The sequence below is a fragment of the Macaca mulatta genome, chromosome 4, assembly GCF_049350105.2.
Source record: "Macaca mulatta isolate MMU2019108-1 chromosome 4, T2T-MMU8v2.0, whole genome shotgun sequence".
Classification (NCBI taxonomy): domain Eukaryota; kingdom Metazoa; phylum Chordata; class Mammalia; order Primates; family Cercopithecidae; genus Macaca; species Macaca mulatta.
In genome coordinates this window covers 176,554,271-176,580,156 of record NC_133409.1, presented here as the reverse complement: position 1 = coordinate 176,580,156, position 25,886 = coordinate 176,554,271, and the positions used below count along the sequence as shown (strand labels likewise).

The window sequence follows — 25,886 nt, the reverse complement described above, 5'->3', positions numbered from 1 at the left end:
GAAGAAAGCAAAGCTACAGATCAGAGGGAACGTGATGAGGATCAGTGCCTGGGCCTTCTCCATCTTCTGGATTTGGGTCTCTTCGGAATACCCAGAGGCGGGAAGAAGAATAAAGAGCTCACTAGAATAAAGCCATGCACTCCCTCCCCGCTCCTCCAGAGACAATGCTCTTGGTTGGTCTGGAACATTGTCCCCACCTTCCTCTTCATCCTCTAGCCCCTCAGCTTGGTCCTCCGCACGCCAGATGCCATCACAGACTCTGAGCTCCCTCCCACTTTGCTCTTGGCCTCACCTGGAGGGGAGAGGGAAGGCTGCATCCTCCCAGGTCGACACTGCCTCCCTGCATGCAGGTATCCCTTCCAGATACTGATTTCATCTCCTTTGGAGATATATATATATATATATATACATATATACACACACACCCAGAAGTGGGACTGCTGAATCATATGGGAGTTCTATTTTTAATTTTTTGAGGAATCTCCACACTGTTTTCCACAGTGGCTGTACAAATTTACATTCCCACCAACAGTGGGAATTTCCCCCAGAATTATTCGCAGTAGCCAAGATGTGAAAACAACAGCGACAGATGAATGGATAAAGAAAATGTGGTCTATACACACAATGGAATATGATTCAGCCTTAAAAAAGAAAGAAATTCTGCCATTTGCAACAACGTGGACATACCTGGAGGACATCATGCTAAATGAAATAAGGCAGACAAATATTGCGTGATCTTACTTACATGTGGAATCCAAAAATAAAAGTCAGACTCACAGTAAACGAGTAGATGAGTGGTTGGCAGAGTCTAAGGAGTACAGGAAACGAGGAGATGGTGGTCAAAGAGTGCAAACTTGCGGTTAGAAGATGAGTAAGTTCTGGAGACCTAATGTACAGCACAGTGACTACTGTTGATCACAATATATTGTACATTACTAGCAGAGTAGCTCTCAAGTGTTCTCACTACACACACAAACACACATGTACACACATAAGCATGCACACACACAAAAATGCACATACATTCATGCACAAATGCACGCATGCACACACACACATGCAGGCACACACACCTGCACACACAAACGTACACACGAAAGGTGACTATGTGAGGATATGTTAACCACATTATACCACTTAAATATATATAACTTTTATTTGTCAATCATTTCTCAATATAACTGGAGCAAAAAAGGACACTGCCTCCCCTCTACCCTGCCCTACTGGGCCCAGCAGCTGGGAAGGGAACACAAAATGCTAGGTAAATGAATGAATGATTTTTTTAAACAAAAACATTTGTTCTTGATATGCCAATTGGCCTAGTCATCATAATTATAACTCTTGAGTAGTTTTATACTGTTAAGTGCCCTGAAAATGCTTAAGTATTAATGACATTTTATAATAAATTTGGGAAATTGGCAGGAATTCCAGCAAGATCCTAGAAAGGGCTAGGAAATGGGGAGAGGGTCGCCTAAAAGAGTTCATGCAGTCAGCAGGCTGCGTCTGCGCTGGTTATTGAGAACAAAAAGAGGCAGACCAAGACACAGGACCAGCCAGGTGCAGTGGCTCACGCTTGTAATCTTAGCACTTTGGGAGGCCAAGGTGGGTGAATCGCTTGAGCTCAGGAGTTGGAGACTAGCCTGGACAACATGACGAAACCCCATCTCTACAAAAAAACTAGGCAGGTGTGGTGATATGCACCTGTAGTCCCAGCTACTCAGGAGACTGAGGTGGGAGAATGGGAGAATCACTTGAACATGGAAGGTGGAGGTTGCAATGAACCAAGATTGCACAACCTGGGTGAGAGAGCCAGACCCTGTTTCAAAAATAATAATAATAAAAAAAGACACAGGCCCTCATATCAAGTTGATGTCACCCAAAACCCTTGGGACCTTTTATTTCCACAATTTATAAACCAATTTTCTCTTCAAAAAGACACTCAATGACAATCACCCAAAGATCTGGGTCAAAAAAAAAAAAAAAAAAGCTGATACTCAGAAATGACTTCAAGTATTCAGAACCAGGGAGGTGAGTTTCTTTAATCCACTGCACATTAAAAACTGATAAATATTGCACATGAAAGAAACAGAAGAAATGGGTGCAAATATACTGGGGTTCTTTTTATAGTCCTGGAGTGTGAGAATGTTAATTAAAGGAATCTCAGAATTGGAGAGGATCTGAGAAAGGACAGAGTGAAAATTTAATTTTAGGTATTGTTTTATCAGATTTAAAAAAAGACAATTTCATTAGTTACTTGCAGTTATCTCAAGAACTTCATGAGCCCCCCAAAAAGCTCCAATTGAAACTGTAAACTGTAAGAGACCAATTTAATGAAAACCTCTCAGCCAAGTGAAGGACCTCTTAATGGTGAAGAACACAAATGAGCCAACCTGGGTGCATTAAATGAGCACAACAAAATATTAGGTATCATTAGAGTGTTGTTCTTCAAAGAGTCATACTCGTCCATTTTTTAAAACAAAAGTTTAAAAAAAAGGCACAGACAGAACTTAGCAGTTACATACACTGGCTCAAGCAAGAAGCTAGAAAACCTAGTCTCATTGCATATTTCAGCTTCCACCAAATGAACGTTACTCCTTTTCACACCTGGGTGAATAATAATACAGTTAATAACTGCCATTTCTACCCTTCCTTGGGACCACATTCTGCTCAGCGGCTTTACACACAAGTTCTCTAGTCCTCTCAATGCCCTATGGGGAGGCATTGCTATTTCTATTTTGCAAGTGCAAAAACTGAGTTGCAGGATGGCTGAGCAAATTGCCCAGCATCACTTAGCTAGTGAGTCGGAGAGCTGGGTCTCAAACCCAAGTCTGTCTGCTTCCTAGGTCAAGTCATTTGCACTGTGCCACCATACAGCAATTTGTAGAAGCATAAAGCAGGTATGAAACATGTCCAAGGGAACCCAGCCAGATCAGACAGGGACGGCACACCGGTCCTTGTTCTTGGACTCTGCTCCTGAGCCACACTGTGTCCAAACCCTGACAGCCAGCAGGAGTGCTCTTGGCTTCTTCATGCCTGTAGCAGCCACATCCTTGAGTTGCAAGCAGAAGACACCCAATCCAGCCAACAAAAGCAAAGGGAATTTCTTGAAAGGACATTTAGGAGTCACAGAATTAGCAAGAAAGCTGGAACACCAGGCAGAAAGTGGGCAGCTCTAGAGACTGGTGAGCTGCAGTGAACGCTTCTCTTGCCAGAACAGATTGAGAAGGGGTCCCTTTGTCTCTCTGCTCTGATTGTCTTGGCTTGGGCTAGAGAGTATCTACTGGGAAAAAGATAACTTCCAAAAAAGAAATCATGTTCCAGTAGCTGAACCACTGCAGTGCATATCTGTTAGGGGCACGATTAGCATGGACTGCAACGCAAGGGGTGCGCCCTCAGGCTGGGCAAAGCACCAGCATGACAAATGAATCCTGGGCAGGCTGTCCCTCTGAACCCTCTATATGTAACCACATATTAGTTACAGTGCCTACATGTGCTGCTCAGACAGGTTAAGTAAATTGCCCAATTAATGAAAAAAGAACTCAGATTCAAGCCCAGATAGTCTGACCGCTGGACATGTGCTCTTAGCCACGATGCTTGTTTGCAGTGCTGGGGAATCACAGGTGAGGCAGTAATGACTGAGGGGCTGGGCAAGGAGTCATCCTTCTTGCTGACTTCAATACTGATGTGGATAGCCCACCAAGCACCATAATGTCTCAGTTTTTTCACCCCCTCACTTTCAACAACTATTTCCATCTTTACACCTCGACCACCATCTCTCATGTCAACCCTGTATATCTTAGAGCCTGTAAAAATGCACCATTTCTGAAATCTAAATGTCAAGCCCTCTGCCATGTGGCTTCCTCATATCCTGCCAGCTCACCAATTCTAGCACCTTGACTGCAATAATAGAAACTCCATTCAATTCTCTCCCCGACTGTTACCATCAACAACTCCCTCCTGCCTTCACTTTCTTCCTTACCCACGTTAGATTCTATGGTCTATTGTTATAATCTTTTCCTTGCATCTAATCCAACAGCCTTGACTTTCTCTCCTTTTCATTCTTGTCCAGTGAAACTCCAACCCAACCACTGACCTTCAGTAGCACTGGAGCTACTGAATGTCTCTAAGAAAATATACATCTGGGCTGACTGGAGTATCTTTAAATGTATGGCCACAAACCTCAAGAAAAGCACTCAACACTGCCTAGAAATCTTACTATATTTCTCAAGTAAATTTCTTCCCCACTGTCCATGAGTATTGTATTCCTCCTTTTGCTGCTCAACACAGCACAGGTCTTTGCCATCTAGTGCCCCCTACAAGTCTGTGGACTTCACTGCAAAAACCAAAGAGATCAGACAAGAGCCCCACTATTGGTTTACTGGCCCATCTACAAACATATCTACACCTGAACTCATTCTGCTCTGTTTTCGCTCCTACAATTGTGGGAGTAATTTTCACGCTTCTCTCAAATACAGGAGGGAGTGTTAATAGCGTTCCTTTCCACCTTCTTAAACCCCTCATGTCTTCAGTTATTCCCTCTTCTGCAGCTTCAATCTCTCTTTCTACAAGATTATTCCTTTGGAACAACAAATATGGTACAGTATCTCCCATCTTGAACAAAGAAACAAACCACTCTTAATACCACACTCTCCTTCAGTTATCCTTTTTTTTTTTTTTTTTTTTTTGCTTTTGCTTCCTCTCATAACAAAACTCTTACTTCCTCACCTCCTTATATCTCTTCAGTCCACCCCATTCAGGTATCTGTACTCATCTCTCCAGTGTTCTTGTCAAGGTCATCAAATGACCTCCATGTTGCCAAATCCACTGCACAGTTCTGTTCTCATCTTACTCAAACTCTCAACAGCAGCATTCAGCATGGCTGGCAATACCCTCCTGTTTGAAAAACATTCATCTCCTGGCTTCCTTGCTCCTTCACTCTCTGGCTACCCTCTCACTCCACTGACCATCTCTTCTTAGTCTCCTTGGCTGGCTTCTCCTCAACCCAACCTCTGAATGTTGGAGGGCCTCAGGAGGTCCTGTCCTCTCCTCTGTTGATTAATTCTATCTCTTTGGGGTGAGGGGGGCATCTCATCCTGTCCCATGGCTTAATCACCACATGTTAATAAATCTGATATTCATAGCTCCATTCCTACATTTTCCCTAAAATTCCAGACTTGTATAGCCAACTGCTTCCAAGGATCCTTATTAACCATATCCCAGAATTAGAGCTCTTCAATCATCACACACACACACACACACACACACACACACACACACACACACACACACACACTGCCTCACCAGGCTTCTCTAATCTCAATAAATGGCACCTCCATCTATCCAGATATTCAAACCAAAACCTTCCTGGCCCCCACTCTCTATACCCACTCATCAGTGGGTGCTATCAGCCAACACAAATATTATCTCATTCATGTTCTCTACCTCCACCACCACCACCCTTCACCAATCCATCATTTACCTTGGCCACAGAAGAGCCTTCACACTTGGCCTCTTCTTTGCATTCTTTATACAGCAGAATGTCTCTGCAAAACATAAATTAGCTATTTTGACATGACTTTTAACACATTTTCCACTGGAATGAAATCTGAACTCCCTACCATTTCCTGCAGGTCCTGAAATATGTCACCCCTTGATCTTTCCAAGTTCTTCTCAACACAGTTCCTCTTGTTCACCATGCTTCAACAGACTCATCTCCCACTGTCCTTCCAATTTCCTAAACTCTTTTCCACATCAAGGCCTCTGTCCTTACTTTGTTATTCTGAGATGATCTTCCCCCAACTCTTTAAATGCTTGGCCCATTCTGCTCCTTCAGGGCTTGGCTCAAATACTACCTCCTTATAGATGCCTCCATGACTGCCACCCGTGGAACATGGTGCCTCCCAGTTCCTGGCATTAGCGAGTATTCATGGAGTGCTTCCCAGGTGTTGTTATTAGTGCTTTTTATTGATTACCTCTTTTAATCCCTACCACCCTAGGAAGCAGGTACTCTTATTGTCATTATCTTACTCATCTTGGAAAAAAAAACAAAAAACAAAACAAAACAAGGAAACTGAGCCCAAAGAGATAACAACTGTCCATAGTCAACTAATCCTGGGACTTAACCCTGTGCAACCTGGATCCAGCCTGGCCCCTTCCCCACCACACCCTCCTGCCTCTCTCATATTACTTGGTGTCCCTTTCCAGCACTTGTTACAATCTGGATATTGTCTTGTTTAGTTATTTCTGTATCATCATTCTCCGCAGTAGAATATGCATTAGTCCACTTTCATATTGTTATGAAGAAATTACCCAAGACTGGGTAATTTATAAAGGAAAAGAGGTTTAACAGACTCACAGTTCCAGAGGGCTGGGAAGGCCTCACAATCATGGTGGAAGGCAAAGGAGGAGCAAAGGCACATCTTCTATGGTGGCAGGCAAGAGGGCCTGTGCAGGAGAACTGCCCTTTAAAAAACCATCAGAGGCCGGGCGCGGTGGCTCAAGCCTGTAATCCCAGCACTTTGGGAGGCCGAGACGGGTGGATCACAAGGTCAGGAGATCGAGACCATCCTGGCTAACATGGATGTTACCGTCTCTACTAAAAATACAAAAAACTAGCCGGGCGAGGTGGCGGGCGCCTGTAGTCCCAGCTACTCCCGAGGCTGAGGCAGGAGAATGGCGTGAACCCGGGAGGCGGAGCTTGCAGTGAGCTGAGACCCGGCCACTGCACTCCAGCCTGGGCGGCAGAGCGAGACTCCGTCTCAAAATAAATAAATAAATAAATAAAAATAAAAAAAATAAAAAACCATCAGATCTCATGAGACTTATTCACTATCACAAGAACGGCACGGGAAAACCCACTCCCATGATTCAATTACCTCCCACTGGGTCCCTCCCATGACACACAGGAATTATGGAAACTATAACTCAAGATGAGATTTGAGTGGGGACACAGCCAAACCACAACAGAATATCAGCAATGCATGGACAGAGACTTCTTTTTTCCATCCCAGGATCCCCAGGGCCTGCCACATGGAAGGTGCCCGACCAATATTTGTGGCATGAATGAATAAGTGAATGAATGTAGATCAGGGAATGAAAACATTTCTAGCAATAGCTGCTCTTATTTTGGTGCCAACAATTGTCACACATCAGTGTAAGCACAGAACATATGAATGAATCATTTTTTTAAATGATTGAATAACATCATGTATGCTTTATATATTTTTTCAGAGCAGATTTACTATGCTGGGCCTGTCAATAATCCTGAATTTACTATTCCTCAGGTAAGATATTACTTAATTCTTGTATTAAATAGTTTGTTTCTGGAAGAAGTCTAGAAGAAGGGGGAGGGAAAGGAGGAGAAACCAAGAAGGAAGAGGAGGAGTTAAACAATTTAAAACTTATCCATAGGCCATCCCTGCAAAAACCCTTTCTTCATAAAACTGCTGCTTCACCGTGGGCACTTGAAATTTCTTGACACGCTGACTTTGTCATTTTGGCATTTAATATTTTACATGTCGGTGAACCTTAGGGAATCCTCCGAATACAAACCTCCCACTGAGAGGGATGCCAGCGTCTTGTCCAGCAGAATTGCGGCATCTGTGGGGTTCCATATGGCAGTGCTGCTGGGCTGTGTGGGCGGCACCACGCATGTGCTGGGACTGTGCTCAGGAGGCTGGCGGTTCAGAGAAAGGAAGATGCACAAGCCATGGAGGCGTGAAGGTCCCCCGGTTACTGTCCTTTCACTGTTACTCATGAGCTGCCACTAAGTCAATAAAATGCCCATATCCTTAGCATTTGCTGGCAAAGCTCACAGCTCAGAGTAGAATTTTCCACTAATTCCTTTCTGTTCAAGATAATGTGACGTTATTAAATGGCTCAATTTACATCACTCTGCTATAAGCAATAAATGTTCAATATGCTACCCCTAAGATAATTTTTTTTTTGAGACGGAGTCTCGTTCTGTCTCCCAGGCTGGAGTGCAGGGGCATGATCTCAGCTCACTGCAACCTCCGCCTCCCAGGTTCAAGCTATTCTTCCACCTCAGCCTACCGAGTAGCTGGGACTACAGGCATGCACCAACACGCCCAGCTAATTTTTAGATTTTTTGTAGAAACAGGGTTTCACCATATTGGCCAGGCTGGTCCGAAGTCCTGACCTCGTGATCCACCTGCCTCAGCCTCCCAAAGTGCTGGGATTACAGGCCCCTCAGAGAATCTTATGGAATAATATGGAAAGGATCACAAAAATGTGATCTTTTAAAAATGCATGCTGATGTATTTAGTACCTGTGAGATTTGATTATGCATATATAATATGTAGTGATCAAGTCAGGCTATTTAGGATGTCCATCACTGAATACATTTTTGTTAACTATAGTCACCCTACTCTGCTATCAAACACTGAATTTATGTCTTCTATTAACTGTGTGTTTGTACCCTTCAATCCACTTCTCTTTATCCTCTCCCTCTCCTCCCCTCCCTCTCCACTCTGGTATCTATCTTTCTACTCTCTATCTCCACGTGATCATGTTTTTTAGCTCCCACAGATAATTGAGAATAAACAATATTTGTATTTGTTCCTGGCTTATTTCACTTATGATAATGACCCCCAGTTCCATCCATGTTGCCACAAATGATAAGATTTTATTCTTTTTTATGGCCATATAGTATTCCACTGTGTATATATACCACATCTTCTTTATCCATTCATTCATACATGGACACTTAGGTTGATTCCATATCTTTGCTGTAGTGAATAGCGCTGCAATAAGCATGGGGGTGCAGTTGCAAAAATGTAACCACTTTAAATAGTTTTGTTTACAACCTCATCCTTTCAGTTCTCCAAAACCTGTATATGGCTGAAGAAAAAGGTAGGTCTCTTTCTCCGTGAAGAATCTCTTAGTTTCACCTCCGGGTTTGTTTCCTTTCTTTCCCAGCCTCTGTGTTCCTATGTCACAGTGCCATCTTGCTACCATCTCGGATTTCCACTAGCATTGCTCTTGTAGCTGGGAAGTCTCCAGGCTTCTCCCTCTGGAAATCTCTAGAGTTTTTTCCTCAGGCCTTTCATTAAAATACAAAAGTTTTGCAAGAAAGAAAAACTACACCTCTCTTCACTTCTAGTATAAGGTACCTAAACTGTCCCAGAGAGTTCCATTTTTCTTTAAATCTTTGCTATTTGAATTGTTTTTCTTTCCCCATTGTCCTTCTGACCCTCCTCCCGACTAGAGGCTGACTTAAAATTTACTAACAATTGACTTTCACTTTTGCATTGTTGGCTTAATTTTAACCCAGTTACTCAGCAACTGTTATAAGATAGAGCGGAAAAGAACTTCTTAAAGTCAGAAAATCCCTTTGAAAGTAGGTTGAGGGGCCAGGCACAGTGCCTCATGCCTGTAACCCCAGCACTTTCAGAGGCCGAGGCGGACGGATCACTTAAGGTTGGGAGTTCAAGACCAGCCTGGCCAACATGGTGAAACCCCATCTGTACTAAAAATACAAAAATTAACAAGTCGTGGTGGTGCGTGCCTGTAATCCCAGCTACTCGGGAGGCTGAGGCATGAGAATCGCTTGAACCCAGGAGGTGGAGGTTGCAGTGAGCCGAGATTATACCACTGCACTCCAGCCTGGGCAACAGAACAGGACTCCATCTCAAAAAAAAAAAAAGAAAAGAAAAAGAAAAAGGAAAAAAGGTTGACCAGATATGTAAAAAAGCTTTATTTGAATCACCTTACTATGCAGGAAGGAAGTGCAGAACCTAAGTTCTTCAACTGCTGATGGTACTTAAGCAGATATTACCCAGTATGAGGGCATCATATGTACAGAGAGAGAGCTGGAGGCCTTAATCCCAAAATGGGCTCCCTACACTGGTCGCAGGTCAGCCGTGGATGGCCCGCAATGCACAGAGGCTTTGCTTCTTAATATGGAACAGACACAGTTCAAAGCCTTTTGGTTGTAAAAGACCTACCCTGTATCACCTCCTCCAACCAAATCCTCCAGGGATGGGCTCTGGGCTAACGGCAGTTCCCATGTGGCCAAAAACGCTCCCACTCAGCGCTCAGTCTCCAGGGCCTTGGTATTATTTCCCTCTGAACTCATCCAACCCCTTGGCACAGATTGAAGCCCTCCCTGGCGTCCTCTGTCTATGCTTCCTGTTTTCTGAATGAGAATTTAGGGGATCCTTTAGGCTCCCGAAGCATGTGGACCACAACTCATAGGCACAGCCTGACCTGTGTATCGCCAAAGGTGCACCTACAAATTCCTAACTTGCAAACTTGTGCCCTCCTCAACAGCAGAAAAGCTGCACTCAGTCCTTCCCTACCCTGGCCTCCTGGCCTCCCAGCACACACCTCCACCTGCCTCCAGCCTGGCACGCTTGCCTAAATACTCTTATCTCTTGTACCAGAGTCTGCGATGTCTGTAATTCATAATCTAGAACCCCTTCCTTCAAATACAACCCCTCCTCTCAGGCTCATAACATAGTAATGAAAAATTCATGTGGTGTTCAATACATTTGTAGGTGTGTACCTAAATGCACATAGAGATTTTAAAGAAAAGTACATGAGGAGGAGGAGAAGGATGAAACACAATGAGATATAAATTTGAGCCGGTCTTTACTCATAATTAATTCTCTAACATTTGGACTGCTTTGGTTATATTCCTAACACTGTTTCTAAAATTACAGCTGCTCAATATTGGAAGAGTATGACTCATGGGAGCTTCTAGAATCATGGAATCACACCCCAGGCGCCATCCAGAGCACAGCCTGGCTCTCTTGAATACATTTCAGTGTCGGGGACTCCACTCTCTTTGGAAGCTCTGCTCATTGCTAGAAAGTTGTTCACTTCTAACAAAAGCCACCTCTCATGCAGTTTCTCTTCGGTGGTCTCACCTACTCCTTCCCTCTTGCTTTGTACAGATTAAACTCCTTCCCCCGTTGGGTGACAGGCAGTTCAAAGATGTGCCAGCAGTCTCCTGGCCTCCTCTGCCACAGTCCCTCTGCTCTGCTTGTGACCCTCCCACCACCCCAGAGCATTTTCCTCTCCAGATTAATGTCTACAAACACGTCACCGCTCTGTGGCTGCTGGGGTGCAAGGCTGGGGCGCTGGCAGCAAACAAAACCGGCATGGCTCTTCCACAGTCTTCACAGGACCTGGCTGCCAGGCGGCTTCTGCCAAGCTGACTGCAAAGGAAGGGAGACCTCCTCACAGCGTTGCTGCCAGCAAGGACCCCCAAAGGCAGCCATTCTTTCTGTGACGGGGCATTTTGGTTTTGTGCTGGTGAACTGTGCTCCCCGGGGTCTTCTCTGTCTCAGCATACAACCCTTTCTCCCTCCAGTTGCTCAGGCCAGGAGCCCTGGAGTCACCTTTAACCCATCTCTTTCTCTCCCACCCACTTGCATGTCCTCAGCGGATCCTATCGACTGTTCTTTCAAAATTTCTCTAGCACCCAAACCCTTCCCCCACCTCCACCTCTAATCCAGGTCATCTTCATCTCTCACCTGGATTCCTGTAATCACCTCCCACCTGGACTTTTCAGCGAAGCAGCCAGAGGGATGCTACTGACACAGGCGCCAGGGCAGGCCACCCTCTCCTGACCCCAGTTCCTTTCAGAGCGGAAGCTGATGTCCCCACCACAGCTTCTGAGGTCCTAAGAGTCTGGCCTCCTGTGTCACCCTAACTTCACCCCCACCATCCCCCGCTCTCCCTGCAGCCCCGCTCGCCTCCTTCTGCCCCTCTAAGGTGGGGGCCCCAACTCATAGCAGGACTGCACCTTCTTGCATCTGCTTCAGGTCTTTACCTAAACGTCGTCATCTCAGCAGGGCCTCCTTTCACCACCCTGCTCAAAATTGCAGAGCAGCACTCGCCTTCACCCACCCAGTGCTTCCATCCACTCCCTTCCTGCATGAGTTTTCTCCATGACACGAACACCTGACATACCATACGTAGTCACATATCATAAGGCTGGTCTGTCTCTCCCAGAGATGCTGGAAGCTCCGCGGGGCAGCGGTTGGCTTGTCTTGTTCTAACGTTAGCCACAATGTCCAGAACATCACCCAGCACATAGAGGTTTCTCTGTAAATATTTGTTAAATGATTAATTGTACCGTGGGTCACACGTCTAATACTTGACCTGTGCCCCTTGCAGGGAGAATACCAGGTTTTGCTGGAACTGTACACTGAAAAACGGTCCACCGTGGCCTGTGCCAATGCTACCATCATGTGCTCCTGACCGTGGCCTGTAGCAAAACTCACAGCCAGCTTCATCTCACGGGACCTCCAAGCTCCTCTGACTGAACCTGCTGTGGGAGAAGAAGCAGCCGATGACAGAGAGAGGCTCTACAAAGAAGCCCCCCAAAAAGTGCAGCTGCTAATTTTAGTCCCAGGACCAGACATCCCCAGAATCCACAGATGTAATGAAGTCCCCGAATGTATCTGTTTCTAAGGAGCCTCTTGGCAGCCCCTAAGCAGTCTTGTGGGTCCATCCTTTTTGTCTAATTGGTCGCCTCACACCAGACTCACCTGCTTTTCAACTTCTTAGGAGTGCTTCCTCACAGTTACCAAGAATAAAGGAAGCTGGCCACCATTGTTCATTGTGATTTGTTCAAAGAATCTTACTACAATGCTGTAGTTAAAAAGTCGTTTCCTCCAGATGCAGTGCCGGATGCTGGCGCAGCATAAGCAGTTCCAAGAAATTCAGGAGGATGACAGCCTGGCTAAAATTAGAGCGCTGGGAAAATGTGCCATTGCTTCTCCTGGCCAGGCCCCCACCCTTGGACCATGAGGGCCGAGAAGCTGACGCAACCTCACGAATAGGGATATCATCCTCTCGCTTATCCAAACACTCATTTCACCTTCATCCCTCAAAGCGTGATTATACTTCACCTCAGCACACAATGGCATTCATTACTGCATTTATTAATTAATGCAAGGAATAACTCCTGAGCATTTAATGTGTATCAGGCACTGTGTTCTTAAGTTGTCTTTTACGCTGCTCTCCATAAATGAGCATGTTGCCTATCCTACTTCCAGAGTCATTTCTGCGGCCCTGTCTTCTCTCATGGGATGCACCGACCGCATGGTGGGCTCCATGGCCCCTTCACCATCCAATGCCCCTGTCCTTCCAGTGTCCCTGCTGGCCCTCTTGCTCCTGCTAAGGGGCTGGAGTAAGGTGGGTGAGTTGACACTATCATTCATAAAAATGCCACTATATTAGAGATTAAAGGAGAAAAAACTCCATAGTTTAAAAAACAGTAGTTGCTATTAATCACTATTTATACATCATTAAACCACCTAGAATAGCAGGTCATAAATGCCTGGCGAACTTTAAAACCAGCATCTGAGATTTTCTGGGTTATGAGGAGGCAAAATTACAGCAGTGTCCTCGCCTTGGCCATAATGCTTGAGAGAAAAGACGTGCATGGCCATACTAGGCTCAGGAACAAACCTCTGAACGTACATGGGGGTGACAGTGTTATGCACAAGAACAGCAAATGATTCCTCCCCAGGCCATTCCCTCTAGCTTGAGACATTCACCTCCCTCCCTTTTCAGTAATCATCACTACGAGTAGTAAAGGCCCTGGCTAGACTCTGCGTACGCACATGTTCTAACAGTACAAGACAGCTGTCACAGCCTTCCAAAGACACAGGTGGAACTCAGCCAGTCCCTTCCCAATCCCTTTGCCCTCTCCTTTAAACTGACTGTGTGGGTGTGTGTGCATGAGAGAGAGAGGGAGAGAGAAAGTTTCAGATTCTATAGGTCTGTGTTAAACTGGAATTTCCATATATGGAGCCTATCCTAGTCATCGCTGAATATACAAGTATACAGCAGTTTCACTAAGGACATGATTTGAGAGGGGGAAAAGATGTTTCTTTGTCCCACAATATTTTTTTTCTTAGTGTCCTGTCTTGGGCCTTAAATTTCACCATTAGTTTTATTCCAGCAAGTTGAAAACCTTTTTCAACGTTCAGGAGTCTCCTCTTGGAATCCGAACAGCCCTGGTAGGAGAAATGCTGGAGTCTTTGTCATTATTCAACACTCTGGCAGGATGTAGTAACTAAGATGACTTTGAAAGTGCCAGCCCAGAAAGCAGGGGTGTCAGGGGAGGTGGGTGACCCAAAGCCGAGCCCTCTCGGGCTAGCCATTGTGCGGTTACTGAGGGGGCGGGTGTCAAAGTGCCCAGACAATCTACCAAAGAAACTAAATTGACTTCTCCCGTAAAGAGAATTGCTACTGTTTCAAAAATCACTATCAAGAACTCCAAAAATTTGTCCTCAATAAACTTTTCTGAAGAAAAAAATAACAGTTTGGTTCAGGATGACCCAGTGTCCCCGCAATTAAGGAACTATTGTGAAAATCAGCCAGCTTCAGACATTTGAGTGCCCATCCACCCTTCTTTATATTTGGAGGGCAATTTCAATCGTTATGTATAGAACGTTTTAAAAAATATTTTTGAGGGACGTTCCAGTGCCCAAGGGAAGCTTTGTCAGGCTAGAGTCTAGGCAGAATGTTGAAAAGCCTCTCAGGACGGTGTGATTGCATCTCTGAGAATGTTCTGGCTATGAGGAACAGAGAACTCAACTGAATCTGGCATATGCTTAGCGGACTAGGTTGCCTCCCATGACCACTGAGTCCCAGGGTCATTTAGGTGTCAGCCAGCATTTGCTGCTGAGGCCCATTCATCATCAGCCCTTCACCTCCATTTCTCCACAGTTCTTCCACCTCAGGTCTCCTGGAATATTGCCTTTACCCTCAGACAGTGTCCCACAATAAAAGATCATCACATCCACACTGTCCCTACTACAGAAGGCAAAAGAGACCTTTATCCCAAAACCCTGTCACTCATTCTGACTAGAATGGCTTGGGTCACATGACCTCTCCTTGTAACCACATCAGACCAATCTGGTTCAACTTTTGGGTCATAAAGTTGTGAGTTGTTTTTCGGTTGCCATGGACCCCAGGTTGAAGGTTATGTAACCCGAGCATGCCCAGATGAACCAAGTGTGCAACTACAGAGGGACCTAAATGCAAGACTGAGGAGTGGGAACTTCATTAAGAAGTGAACATGGCATGTCAGGATCCAGGATCCAATCATATCAGCTTCCAGCATCACCCCATGGCAGGATCCAATCAGATCATGCCTCCCAGCATCACCTCATTGCAAGATCCAATCAGATCATGCCTCCCAGCATCACCTCATTGCAAAATCCAATCAGATCATGCCTCATGACCCTGTGCTTATAAAACCCGACCTAAACTCCAACTTGCAGAGACAGGTTGGAGTGTTTCCTCCTGTCTCCTTGCCCTTAGACTTGCAGTAAATCTTTTCTTTTCTTAAAAGCCAGTGCAGTGGTCTTGGCCACTATGCACATTAGGCAGTGAGCCCATTGCTTGCTCAGTAACATCCTGACCAATCACTTTGGCCCTGTCCTGATTGGCTTAGCCTATGTCACATGCCCCACCCCTAGAGCTGGATCAGGGTTATTTCCACTAGAACCACACATATCCGTAAGTGGAAACTGGGGAAGTTGCCAAAGGGTAAAGGGAGAGGAAGGGCATGTCTCAAACTAGGCCAAAGGACGTGTCCAGATCATGTCTTAAATTAGGCCAGTTTTAAGTTCTAATTCTCCCCTAGCTGTTCACTGGGCAAGTGACTTTTATTGTCTAAGCCCCAGTTTCCTCATCTGTAGGTGCTGACTATAAAATAGTACCTATCTTGTAGAGACACTGTGAGAATTAATGAGAGAATGCATGTAAAATGCTGAGAATAGGGCCTGGCATGTCATTCAATTAAAATGAGTCATTATTACGTTAAGGTGGGTGTTCACTTGTGGTGCTAAAGCCTCCTTTCCTAATTTAGCTCTCCCATCCTCCTATATCGTCAGGGCAAACACTCCTAGAAGCCCAGCCCTCACCCATAAGCCCACATTCTTTTCTGGGTCCTGAGATGGTCCCTTGGCATCTTGATTTCTTCTAAGTGTAGCTAGTTTTATTAGACCTGGCATGGGGGCATGTTCCCTGGGCCATGAACTCTGAAAAGAATTTAAGGAAAACATTTGGATACACTTTCCCCCACCCCCCAAACAGAAACAATATAACCAAGCCAAAAGGGCCTATGAAAGAAAATGTGGGCCAGGTGTGGTGGTTCACTCCTGTTATCCCAGCACTTTGGGAGGCCGAGGCGGGCAGATCACCTGAGGTCAGGAGTTCAAGACCAGCCTGGCCAACATGGTGAAACCCGTCCCTACTAAAAATACAAAAATCAGCCTGGTGTGGTGGCACATTCCTGTAATCCCAGCTACTCAGGGGGCTGAGGCAGGAGAATCACTTGAACCTGGGAGGCGGAGCTTGCAGTGAGTCAAAATCACTCCATTGCACTCCAGCCTGGGCAACAGAGCAAGACTCTGTCTCAAAAAAAAAAAAAGAAAAGAAAGTCTGCATTTTTTTTTTTTATTTTTTTTATTTTTGAGACGGAGTCTCGCGCTGTCACCCAGGCTGGAGTGCAGTGGCCGGATCTCAGCTCACTGCAAGCTCCGCCTCCCGGGTTTACGCCATTCTCCTGCCTCAGCCTCCCGAGTAGCTGGGACTACAGGCGCCCGCCACTGCGCCCGGCTAGTTTTTTGTATTTTTTAGTAGAGACGGGGTTTCACCGCGTTAGCCAGGATGGTCTCGATCTCCTGACCTCGTGATCCGCCCGTCTCGGCCTCCTTTGTTTCCTGCACACAAAGACACACACCCAAGGCGTGCAGAACTAAATGTGACATCTACAAATGTAACAATGACATCTGCTTTCAGGAAAGATAACCCAAAATAGCTAGCATGAGAACAGAAAGGGCCACATCCTGATTATAACCCAGACTCATTAGAATGGGGGAGTTTATTATCTCAAGAGTTCAATCACAGGTTTAAATTGGCTATATTTTTCTCAATCAGCAAAACAAGTTAGTCTACCTAATTTTCCAATCATTTCATCAGGCAAGGAGGGGTCCTATAGGGTTTATAAAAGAGTTATTTTCATCTAGTTTGTAAATGTCTTCAGTCACTTAGTTTGGAACAGAAGCCTTCAGTTGCATTCAAATGCTCTGGCCTGAAATATTCTTCTCCCCTTGCTCCCAGCTTTCTTTTCACGTGTGACACAAAGCCACATTCTTTCCTCCGGTGGTTTGGTCTCCTCACTTCTCTGGAAAAGGGTATACATCAATGTTCCTTTAACCAAACACAATGATACCTTCTGCCAGCTGGTATTTTTCTGGATTTCCCTGAAACCCAGCCAAGCACGGAAAACACCCCTGCCACCAAAGCCTTTATCGTATCATTGTAGCTTCTTTCCTTTTCTTCACTCAGAAGTGGTACAAGAAAATTCAAGAAAGAACCAGAGAACATCTTTGACATAATCAAGGGGATGCAATAAGGTTTCCACATAAAGATAAACGACAAAGATTAAAATATGTGAGTGCAGAAAGATAACATCTGAGAAGGCAGAACAACCACCAGGATAATAATTGTGTAAAAGCTAACAATGATTTGTGCAGGATCTCTGCGCCAGCATTGTGCTCGGCCTGCATCTCAATACTTAATCCCCAGAACAGCCTGTGGGTGCGTAACACGATTGTCCACGTGACAGAAGAGGAAGTCGGGGTTTAGAGAAGTTGAGGAACTGGCCTAAGGTTCCCCAGGCTTGTGAGCTCCATCAGTGAGATTCAGACAGATTCAAATCTGTCTCACTCCAGATCCAGGCTCTTTCTACCTGATGTTGCTGGGCTGTTTGGAAAGACACCATGTAATAAAGAAACACTTCATGGTTTTAGTTGCAGGCTTGCAGAATGTGTTAATGCAAGGAGCAAACAAGCTAAAAACAAAGGTAGGCTAATGACAGGTTAGATTAACTCAACGATGGCAGCACAGAAGGAAAAAGGATGTAGTTTAGATTAACTCACTGATGCCAGCACAGAAGAAAAAGGGATCACGAATACTAGTCAGCTTCATGATTTGTTCACGCTCTTCCACAAAAACTTTTGGTCACTCACTGTCAAACCCACCTGGGTGAATGTGCCATAAAAGCATAGTCTGGCTTTTTCACCGTTTCCTTCTTTCCCTTCATAAATCTTTATTCAGCACCTACGTTTTGCCGGGCATTGTGTTAAGCACAATACATCAAATATAAAAAAATGAATAATATATAATATAATCCCAATTCAAACTCAGCTTATCTTTTAGGAAAAGGGAAGAAGAAGAGTATCAAAAATCTCTTGTGATGGAGAAACCATGGTAAGCAACACAAGACAAGAACAAAGCACTGTGGGTGGCTTTGAGGCGGGGATGACACGTGGCTTGGCTTCATGGTAGAAGGAGGGACCACGCTGGCCCTAGAAGGTTGGCTGGGACACTGGAGGTCCTGGTGCCTACATGTTGTGGACAATCTCCTAAGGGCAGAGGCAGAGTGGGAAGGATGGCCTGGGGTCCCATCTCCCTCCCTAGCCCCTTGGTTTTGTGGCAGAGCCTCCTGCAGAGAGAAGCAACAGCTAGGAGCTAACTTTATGAGGGATTCAGAGAAATGCCAGAGCACCTGCAGCATTTCATGGGGTCTCAGTGGCAAGGTGGCATAAGGGCAGGAGGGTAGTGCACAGCATAGCTTGTTCCATGAACCTGAGGGGACCCAGAACACAGGGAAGGGAAGGCCAGCAAGGCCTAGACACAGGCCCTTTGCTACCCCGGTACACACCATAGCAGAGACTGTCTTCGTGCACCTTAAGCAGCTTGGACAGCAGCCTCAGGAGGAAGGAGCTAAAGGGTGAAATAGGAAAGAAGTGCTCTTGAGCTGACATGAGGCTTCCAGAAATAAGCAGGGTAGGGAGCGAGGAGAAACTGAAGATTCTGTAGCATGCAAGTAGGGTTATAAGTCAGTGATTTTTAATTATGTTATTATTGCTGAAATGTCTTCATATGAACCCACAGACTGTTGACACAAAAGAAACTCCTATTTCCCTGGTGAACAGGTTTTCCCTCCCTTGGAGCCACCCCAGAATGGGGATCCTATTTCCTTACCAAGCACCCCACCCCAGCTCCTTCCGCTCCCCGCGCTGCCGTCTGGAAGGCCATGCGCATCTACTTGTAATGCCCGCACTATCCCTATACTGTTGTTTTCCCCTCTGCTCTCAGACAGACAGGCTGCATTGCTTGCGATCCTCCAGACAATCAGCGTTAGAACCTGTTGTCTGTTCATATTCTGGACTGGAGCACACCCCGAGCCCCCACAGCACATCCGTTGACCTCACTCCCAAAGCAAATTGGGGGGAGAGGGCCCTAAAGGAGAAGAAGCTTGAAGCTCAAAGTAATTTACAAAGTATTCAATGTTTAAATATATGACAAAGTAGAATTTGTAGAAGATTGTCCTAGCAACCCAGACAAAACATATAACTAACATTTATTAGCCAGTTACTTAGCGCTTTATTGCATCCCTAACTTTCTGGCTCCATAAAAACCACATATGGTCTTGACTTCAGGTGCATAAGCTGAAAGCCCTGAGTAAGAGTGCAGGCTAGCAAGTTAACTGGGTGGTGGTAATTTAGCTAATGCCATGGGAGTACACATTAGGGTTGCCAGAGAACCAGGCTCCAATTGTGTAACAGGGACTCCTTGGCAGACTTCCAGCTGGTAGAATGGCCTTGGTTTCAAAAGAAACAAATGCTTCCTCATGCAGCCAGAGCCAAAGACCATGCTACATAGATGGCACCTTGTATGAATTAGAAAAAGGTGCCCTTTCTGGGTGGAACCTGAGTCAGTGGCAGATGACTGAGCAAGCAGATGGTATGTTTGTGCAAAACAAAGAGGTATCCCAAGACACACAGCCTGTGCAAGGGAGCATGTGCTGGATTTCAGTCCTCATTCTCCCCTTGGTCAGGGGTCCTTGTGCAGTCCACAGGCTACACAACCTTACCCAGCAGCAACGGCTTTGGAATCTTTTCTTGCCGTGTGGCACATGTTGATGAAAGAGGAAGGGTTAAATAAAGGGAGTATTCTGCCTTTAGAAGACATCAGTCTTTCCTGTTGATAAATGTTCCCTGATCTCATCAGTACCCCACCCTATTCAACCTCGACTTGTCACTACCAAACATTCCCCAACCTTAATCAGGAAACATCTCAGCTAAAAGCGATCCTGGAGGCAGAACTGCTAAGTGAAACAAACACGTTGGCTTCCCTTCTAATCTCGCTTGTTCCTGTCATTTTTTATATATACTTGGAACTGTCCTTGTTCAATTATAACAACAAAAAGTCATTAACGCCCTTGCACCATAACAGGCATGTTCTTTTCCAAATAAAACGACTACTCCATCATTTTTGGGATATCACTCCCTCGAAGCAGCTGTGCTTCTCTGATGCGCACGCTAATTTAAGGGCCCCTCCTTGAAGCCCCCAAAGCACCCTGCCCTTGCCTTGCCCATGGCCAGGCACCAACCACACTCTACTATCATTGCTTGTTGATGTGTTTGTGTCCCTAACTAGGACATGAGCCACTCGTGAGCAGAAACAGGATCTGTTCACCTCTGAACAAATCCCCAGCACTTAGTTTGAAATATTTGTTGAATGAATGGCCTAAGGAAGAACAACAACATTGGATTGTGTGCTGTATTAATATTCCAGAGATGCTGCAACAAAATACCACAAAAAGTGTAGCTTTAAACAACAGACATTTATTGTCTCATCCCTCTGGAGGCCAGAAGCCTGACATCAAGGTGCTGGGTGAGCCATGCTCCCTCTGAAGCTGCGAGGGAAGGGCCTGCTCCTGCCTCTCTCCTGCTTCTGGGAGCCCTGGGCATTCCTCGGTTTGTGGATGTATTTCTCCAATCCTTCACTTATCGCCTTCTCCCTGTGTGTCTTTGCTTCATCTTCCTTATGTGCCTGTTGATCTCAGTGTCCAAATTTCCCCTTTTAGCAAGGACATCAATCATACTGGATTTGGGCCCACGCTCATGGCTCCATTTTAATTTGATGACCTCTTAAAGACTCTATTTCCAAATACAGTCACATTCTAAGGCACTAGGGCTTAAAACATCAATATAACTGTTGGAGGGGCACACAACTCAAGCCGTAACATTCACCTATGATCTGGCCAAGATTTTCAGGTGGGTAATTTTACTAAATCTTCATGGCAATCCCACAGAGTCGGTACGATAACCTTCATTATTTGTAATATTAGGAAGCTGAAACTCAGTGAGAGTTTACAGGGTATTAATTGGTGAAGTCGGGTTTAGTACACATGTAGGTGACTTCAGCACTAGACAACCAGACCGTCGTGGTGGAGACAGCCAGGGTTTGAGTACAGATGGACCTCAGTTCAAGTCCTTCCTCTGCCACCTACAGGCCATGAGACATCTGTTTCCTCGTCTGTTAAGCAGAAATGATAACAAGACAATGGCCATATCATGTGCAGCACAGGGACTGACAAAAATTGGCTCATATCATATCATGATATGGCTCTAACTAGGTCTTCCCAAGGAGTGGTCCTGGGGACAGTAGCGGAATTCAGTTAGAAATGAGGCCACAGCCTCCAGCTTACCTCTGTGGAGGGTGAGACGTACAGAGCCCAGCTGTCCTTTTGTGCAGGCAGAGGCCATCTGTTTCCTTTCCCGTCCTCCCTCCTCCAGCGCTCTGTGCTCAGATATGATATTCTCAGGAGAGGAGGAATGGCAGGAGCAGCTGCCCAGCCCAGACCCCTCCCGGCTGCCATAGCATTCCATGCGCTCTCTGTACCTGCCCCTTTCTCTTCTTAGTCCCTATTGTCACTGTTTTATAAAGACAAGTAGCAATGGGGTGACCTTCATGCAACCACAAATCACAGAAACCCTTCAGAGGTCCTTTCAGATAAAGGATACCTTAAGTAGAAGAACTGACCACCGAGACCTCTAAAATTCCCAGCAAAGCAAAACCCATAATTTCTTTGGTGGTATCTTTAGTAATAGCAATCGTACAGTACTAAAATTGCATGTAACCCACGTCCTTATGCCTTTTTTTTCTTTCTTTTCCCACTTTTCTTAAAGCGGTATAAACCTGAGAGCATGTTGCCATGAAAAACAGAGAGGGGTTGAGTCTCACCTCCATCACATGCTGGCTGTGTGACCTTAGGCAAAGCTACTTAATTTTTTTATGTGTTAACTTCCTCATCTGTAAAATGGGCTCATAATTTCTGCCTCCCAGATTGTTGTGTGGAATATGTAACATGCCAAGCTTGGTAAAGACTCAGTGGATATTATTCCCTCTTCCTTTTCCTGAAGTCATTTTTAACTGCATGCATTAAAACAAGCACATATTTACATACAACATTAGAACAATTGTAAATATAGTCAAGAAGAAAATGTGGTCTCTACATTCACTGATGCAACTTGTATCTTAAAAAAATAGAAAGATCAGCTTGGGAAGATGAAAAAGTTCTGGAGACAGTGGTGATGGTTACACAATGTGAATGTGCCTAATGCCAGAGAACATTAAGAAATGCTTAAAAAGGGTAAATTTATGTTCTACATATTTTACCAAAATGTAAAGTACTGAATATTAAAATATTTAAATTAAAACTGCTTTAACTGAAAAAAACAAAAAAACAAAAAAACAACAGTTCATTCTGAGCTTATTTTCCTTTTCCTTACTGGGCAAGAAGAAGAATATGGATCCACGAATGATTAATACTTGAAGACTTCCCCTATAATTTAACATTTTTTACAAAGCATTCACTATTGTATAAGCCTATTCAAATTTCTTTGATCCTAAAATGCTGACAGACACTGACACTATAATAGAAACTTATTCAAATGCATTCTTTACATTTTCTCAAAATGCTTTTTTGCTTGTTTGTTTGTTTTTGAGACAGAGTCTCGCTCAGCTGCCCAGGCTGGAGGGCAGTGGCACAATCTTAGCTCACTGCAACCACCAGCTCCCTGGTTCAAGCGATTCTCTTGTCTCAGCCTCCTGAGTAGCTGGGATTACAGGCACCCGCCATCATGCCCGGCTAATTTTTGCATTTTAGTGGAGACAGGGTTTCACCATGTTGGCCAGGCTGGTCTTGAAGTCCTGACCTCAGGTGATCCACCTGCCTCGGCCTCCCGAAGTGCTAGGATTATAGGCGTGAGCCACCGCACCCTGCCCTGCTTTGTTCTTTATAACTGTACGCTTAAAGTGGTTAAGATGGTAAATTTTATGTTATGTGTATTTTACCACATTTTAAAAAGTCTTTGTGGATTTTTTATTTCAACTATTGATTAAGAAATGAAAATAGAAATTCTGAAAAGAGAAGCTTTGGTGAAGTAAGTGTGAAGTCTTTTAGTAAATTCTTAGGTACTTTTAATCAGATCTTCTGCTTCTAATGGTCAGACTAGGCAAGGAAGGTCAAAAGGCCAGCCTGTCTGAATGCGCCTTCCTCTGGCTTGGGATCCAAGCCAGGTTTTCTGTCTTTTTTTCTTTGTCACTTTCCCCTGTAAATCTCCCTTTTTAGTCGGTTTTCCAGTAGCTCTTCGACAGCTCAGCTGCCCCGTAAGCATCTGCAGCGGTAGCTTTTCTACACGATTAATCTACCTCCCTCACAGTTCCTGGACAGCACAAGGTGATTTGACTGCCATCTACTCGTGAAGGGGCCCGCAGGGCTACAAGTCTTCAGGTTTAGACAATACATCCAGATCACTTACACACAGTATTATGTTTGTATCCCTGGAAGATTAGATTTCTCTTAAACGTTTCCAATTTTTAGTCAATGCCTCTATTCTGCCCTTCTCCTTGTAGAAAACAGCTTACCAGATGGACTCTCATGCCAACACAGAGGCTGAAATCCACGTTAAGAGGGTAAATAGGAACTTGGCTGAGCCAGGCTCAGTCCCATGTGCTCCCGGGGCCCTCTTAGCTCTCCATGATCACACGTATGGGGATCCTGGGAGCTGAAAGAGAAGAGGTGGGATGTCTAAGCAGCCGTATGGCTCTGCCCAGACAAAGGGTCGCAGACAAGGGGAAAAGACCACGTTAGGAGGTGGAAACTAGCAGCCCATCAGAGATGGCTTGCAAGATTGTGGATAAAGAGATAGAGAATGCAAAGTGCTCAGTACAACACATCACGTCACACATTCATAGCAAATAAACACTCGGCAATGGGAACTATCACATGACCTGGGATGTACTTATATCCCATCAAGAATGTGTGTTGGGCTCAGCATTTAACCCCAAAATAGCATACCTTAATTAAGCATTTTATGACCCAACTACAGACCCAGTGGTCTTTCTTCACAGAGTTTAGAAAAAGAGAACCAGAGGAGTCAGAATTTGTGTATCTGAAAGATGGGCCCACAGGGGAATCACCAAGTGGAATGAAGGTTCTTGTTTTAATTCTGTGATCGCTAAGCAGCCTTCCAGTTGTGACTTGGTTTCCCATATGAACTCCTGCCAAGGAGGAGGGCAGGCGCAGTGTCAAATCCTGGAGTCCTTCTATAAAACTGGGGGTGGGTTCATGGTTGGAGTTCCAATCCTGCCATCGATAAGCTGCCTAACTCTGAGTTTGTATTTTGACCTCTCCGGGTCTGTTTCTTGGACTAAATTATCTCAAAATACCTCTTTTGCCCTAACATCCTGTAACTGTGAACATCCCAGTCCACTGTCAGTTACATCTTTCACAGAAACTATATGAACTCAGTATTCTCCTTTTATTAATTGGCCTGTCCTGAATTTGACTTAAATGACCCGCTTGCTCTGATTCTGGTTATTCCAGGGGGAAATGATAAAAGTTTAGTTTGTGGACTTATTAGACTGAGAGGAAAGCCCCACCTCCTGGAAGGACACCCAAAATTGAGTCATTGTGTCTTTAAATTCTTCAAATACAAAAATCTCAGCCTCTTTTCCATCTGAAAAATAAAAGTGAAGCCAAACTTCAGTTTGCAAAGAATGATTGAGTATTCAAAAAATAACTTCATGAATTATACATTTGAGTAAGCACAAGTTATACTATTCGTTTACTTTACATGTGTCACTAGGTTGCATATTTATACTACTAGTCAGGAAGAAGAAAATGTATTCTCTTTAGTTTTGGTCTGTTACTGGCTTAGTCTTCCTCCAGAGCTCCCACCTATCAGGGCAGAGGAAAGATAGTTAATATAGAGACTGGTTTTTAACCTTAGATGCAGTAATTTAAATAGTCTCTTTGGTACTCATTTTTGGGGGAATGCTATCTCCGTGCCCTTTTGCCATGCCCATGCCTTCCAAGGTGGTGTCTGGTATATAGGGGAGGAGGCCTCTCATGACCTCATGATGGTGGGATGAAAGGGCTTGGGGACATAGGACTATCCTCAGCTCCTCGCTTGATTGTCTTGGCAATACGGTAGTATAGCAGACTGGCAGTATAGTACAGTTGACTTAATCTTGTCTGTTGAATCTGCCAGTATGCTGATGACGTATGTGGCTCACAAACCTGTGCCCATTCTTTCCCAATAGGGTCTCCATTGACTTGATCTTCTCTCAGCTGTCACTGGTCAATAGACTACTGAGGCCAAGTACCCTGGCCGAGACTCTACGGCTGAGCCTCACATCTTACCACAGTTGGCCCTGTGGCAGAGTCACTGACTTTACACTCAGCATTTATGCCATATAAGAATCAACATAGGGGTTGAGAGTGTTAAGTAGACTAGTTCTGTATTCAACCCTCTCACACCATCATGTTAGATCACCCCTAAGTCCCTGCATACTGTCCTAAGTCCCTGCAAGGCCTCTTCCCCAGTGTTCTAAATGGCAAACACAGAAAGCATGCCCAGCCCTTCTATCCATTCCTGTGTTCTCCTTGCTTTATCTGTCACAGTGGTGTGCTGGTAGTATAACAACAGGCTTTCCAGAAATTGATAGTGTTTTCCAGTTACCATGGTATAAAT

At 44.9% G+C, this 25,886-nt stretch overlaps 1 protein-coding gene and 1 long non-coding RNA gene across 3 annotated transcripts in view; one reads left to right on the top strand and one right to left on the bottom strand.

Moving 5' to 3' along the window:
• The window catches only part of LY86 (lymphocyte antigen 86), a 64,945-nt gene extending 52,363 nt beyond the window's left edge, over positions 1-12,582 (top strand). Inside the window, exons 5-6 of the mRNA XM_001096895.5 lie at positions 7,231-7,283; positions 12,145-12,582. Coding sequence (XP_001096895.3) covers positions 7,231-7,283; positions 12,145-12,228 — 137 coding nt within the window. The 3' untranslated portion in view covers positions 12,229-12,582. The remainder of the gene's footprint in view (positions 1-7,230; positions 7,284-12,144) is intronic.
• Positions 1-22,665, bottom strand: part of LOC114677718 (uncharacterized) — a 125,856-nt gene extending 103,191 nt beyond the window's left edge. Inside the window, exons 1-3 of one of the 2 annotated variants that reach the window (XR_003729153.2) lie at positions 21,870-22,572; positions 21,554-21,645; positions 20,756-20,922 (exon numbers count right to left, since the gene is read on the bottom strand). This is a non-coding gene — a long non-coding RNA (uncharacterized LOC114677718). Of the gene's footprint in view, positions 1-20,755; positions 20,923-21,553; positions 21,646-21,869 lie in introns of those variants that run through there. The other variant, XR_013416836.1, reaches the window with a different exon arrangement.
• Between the last annotated feature and the right edge of the window lie 3,221 nt (positions 22,666-25,886).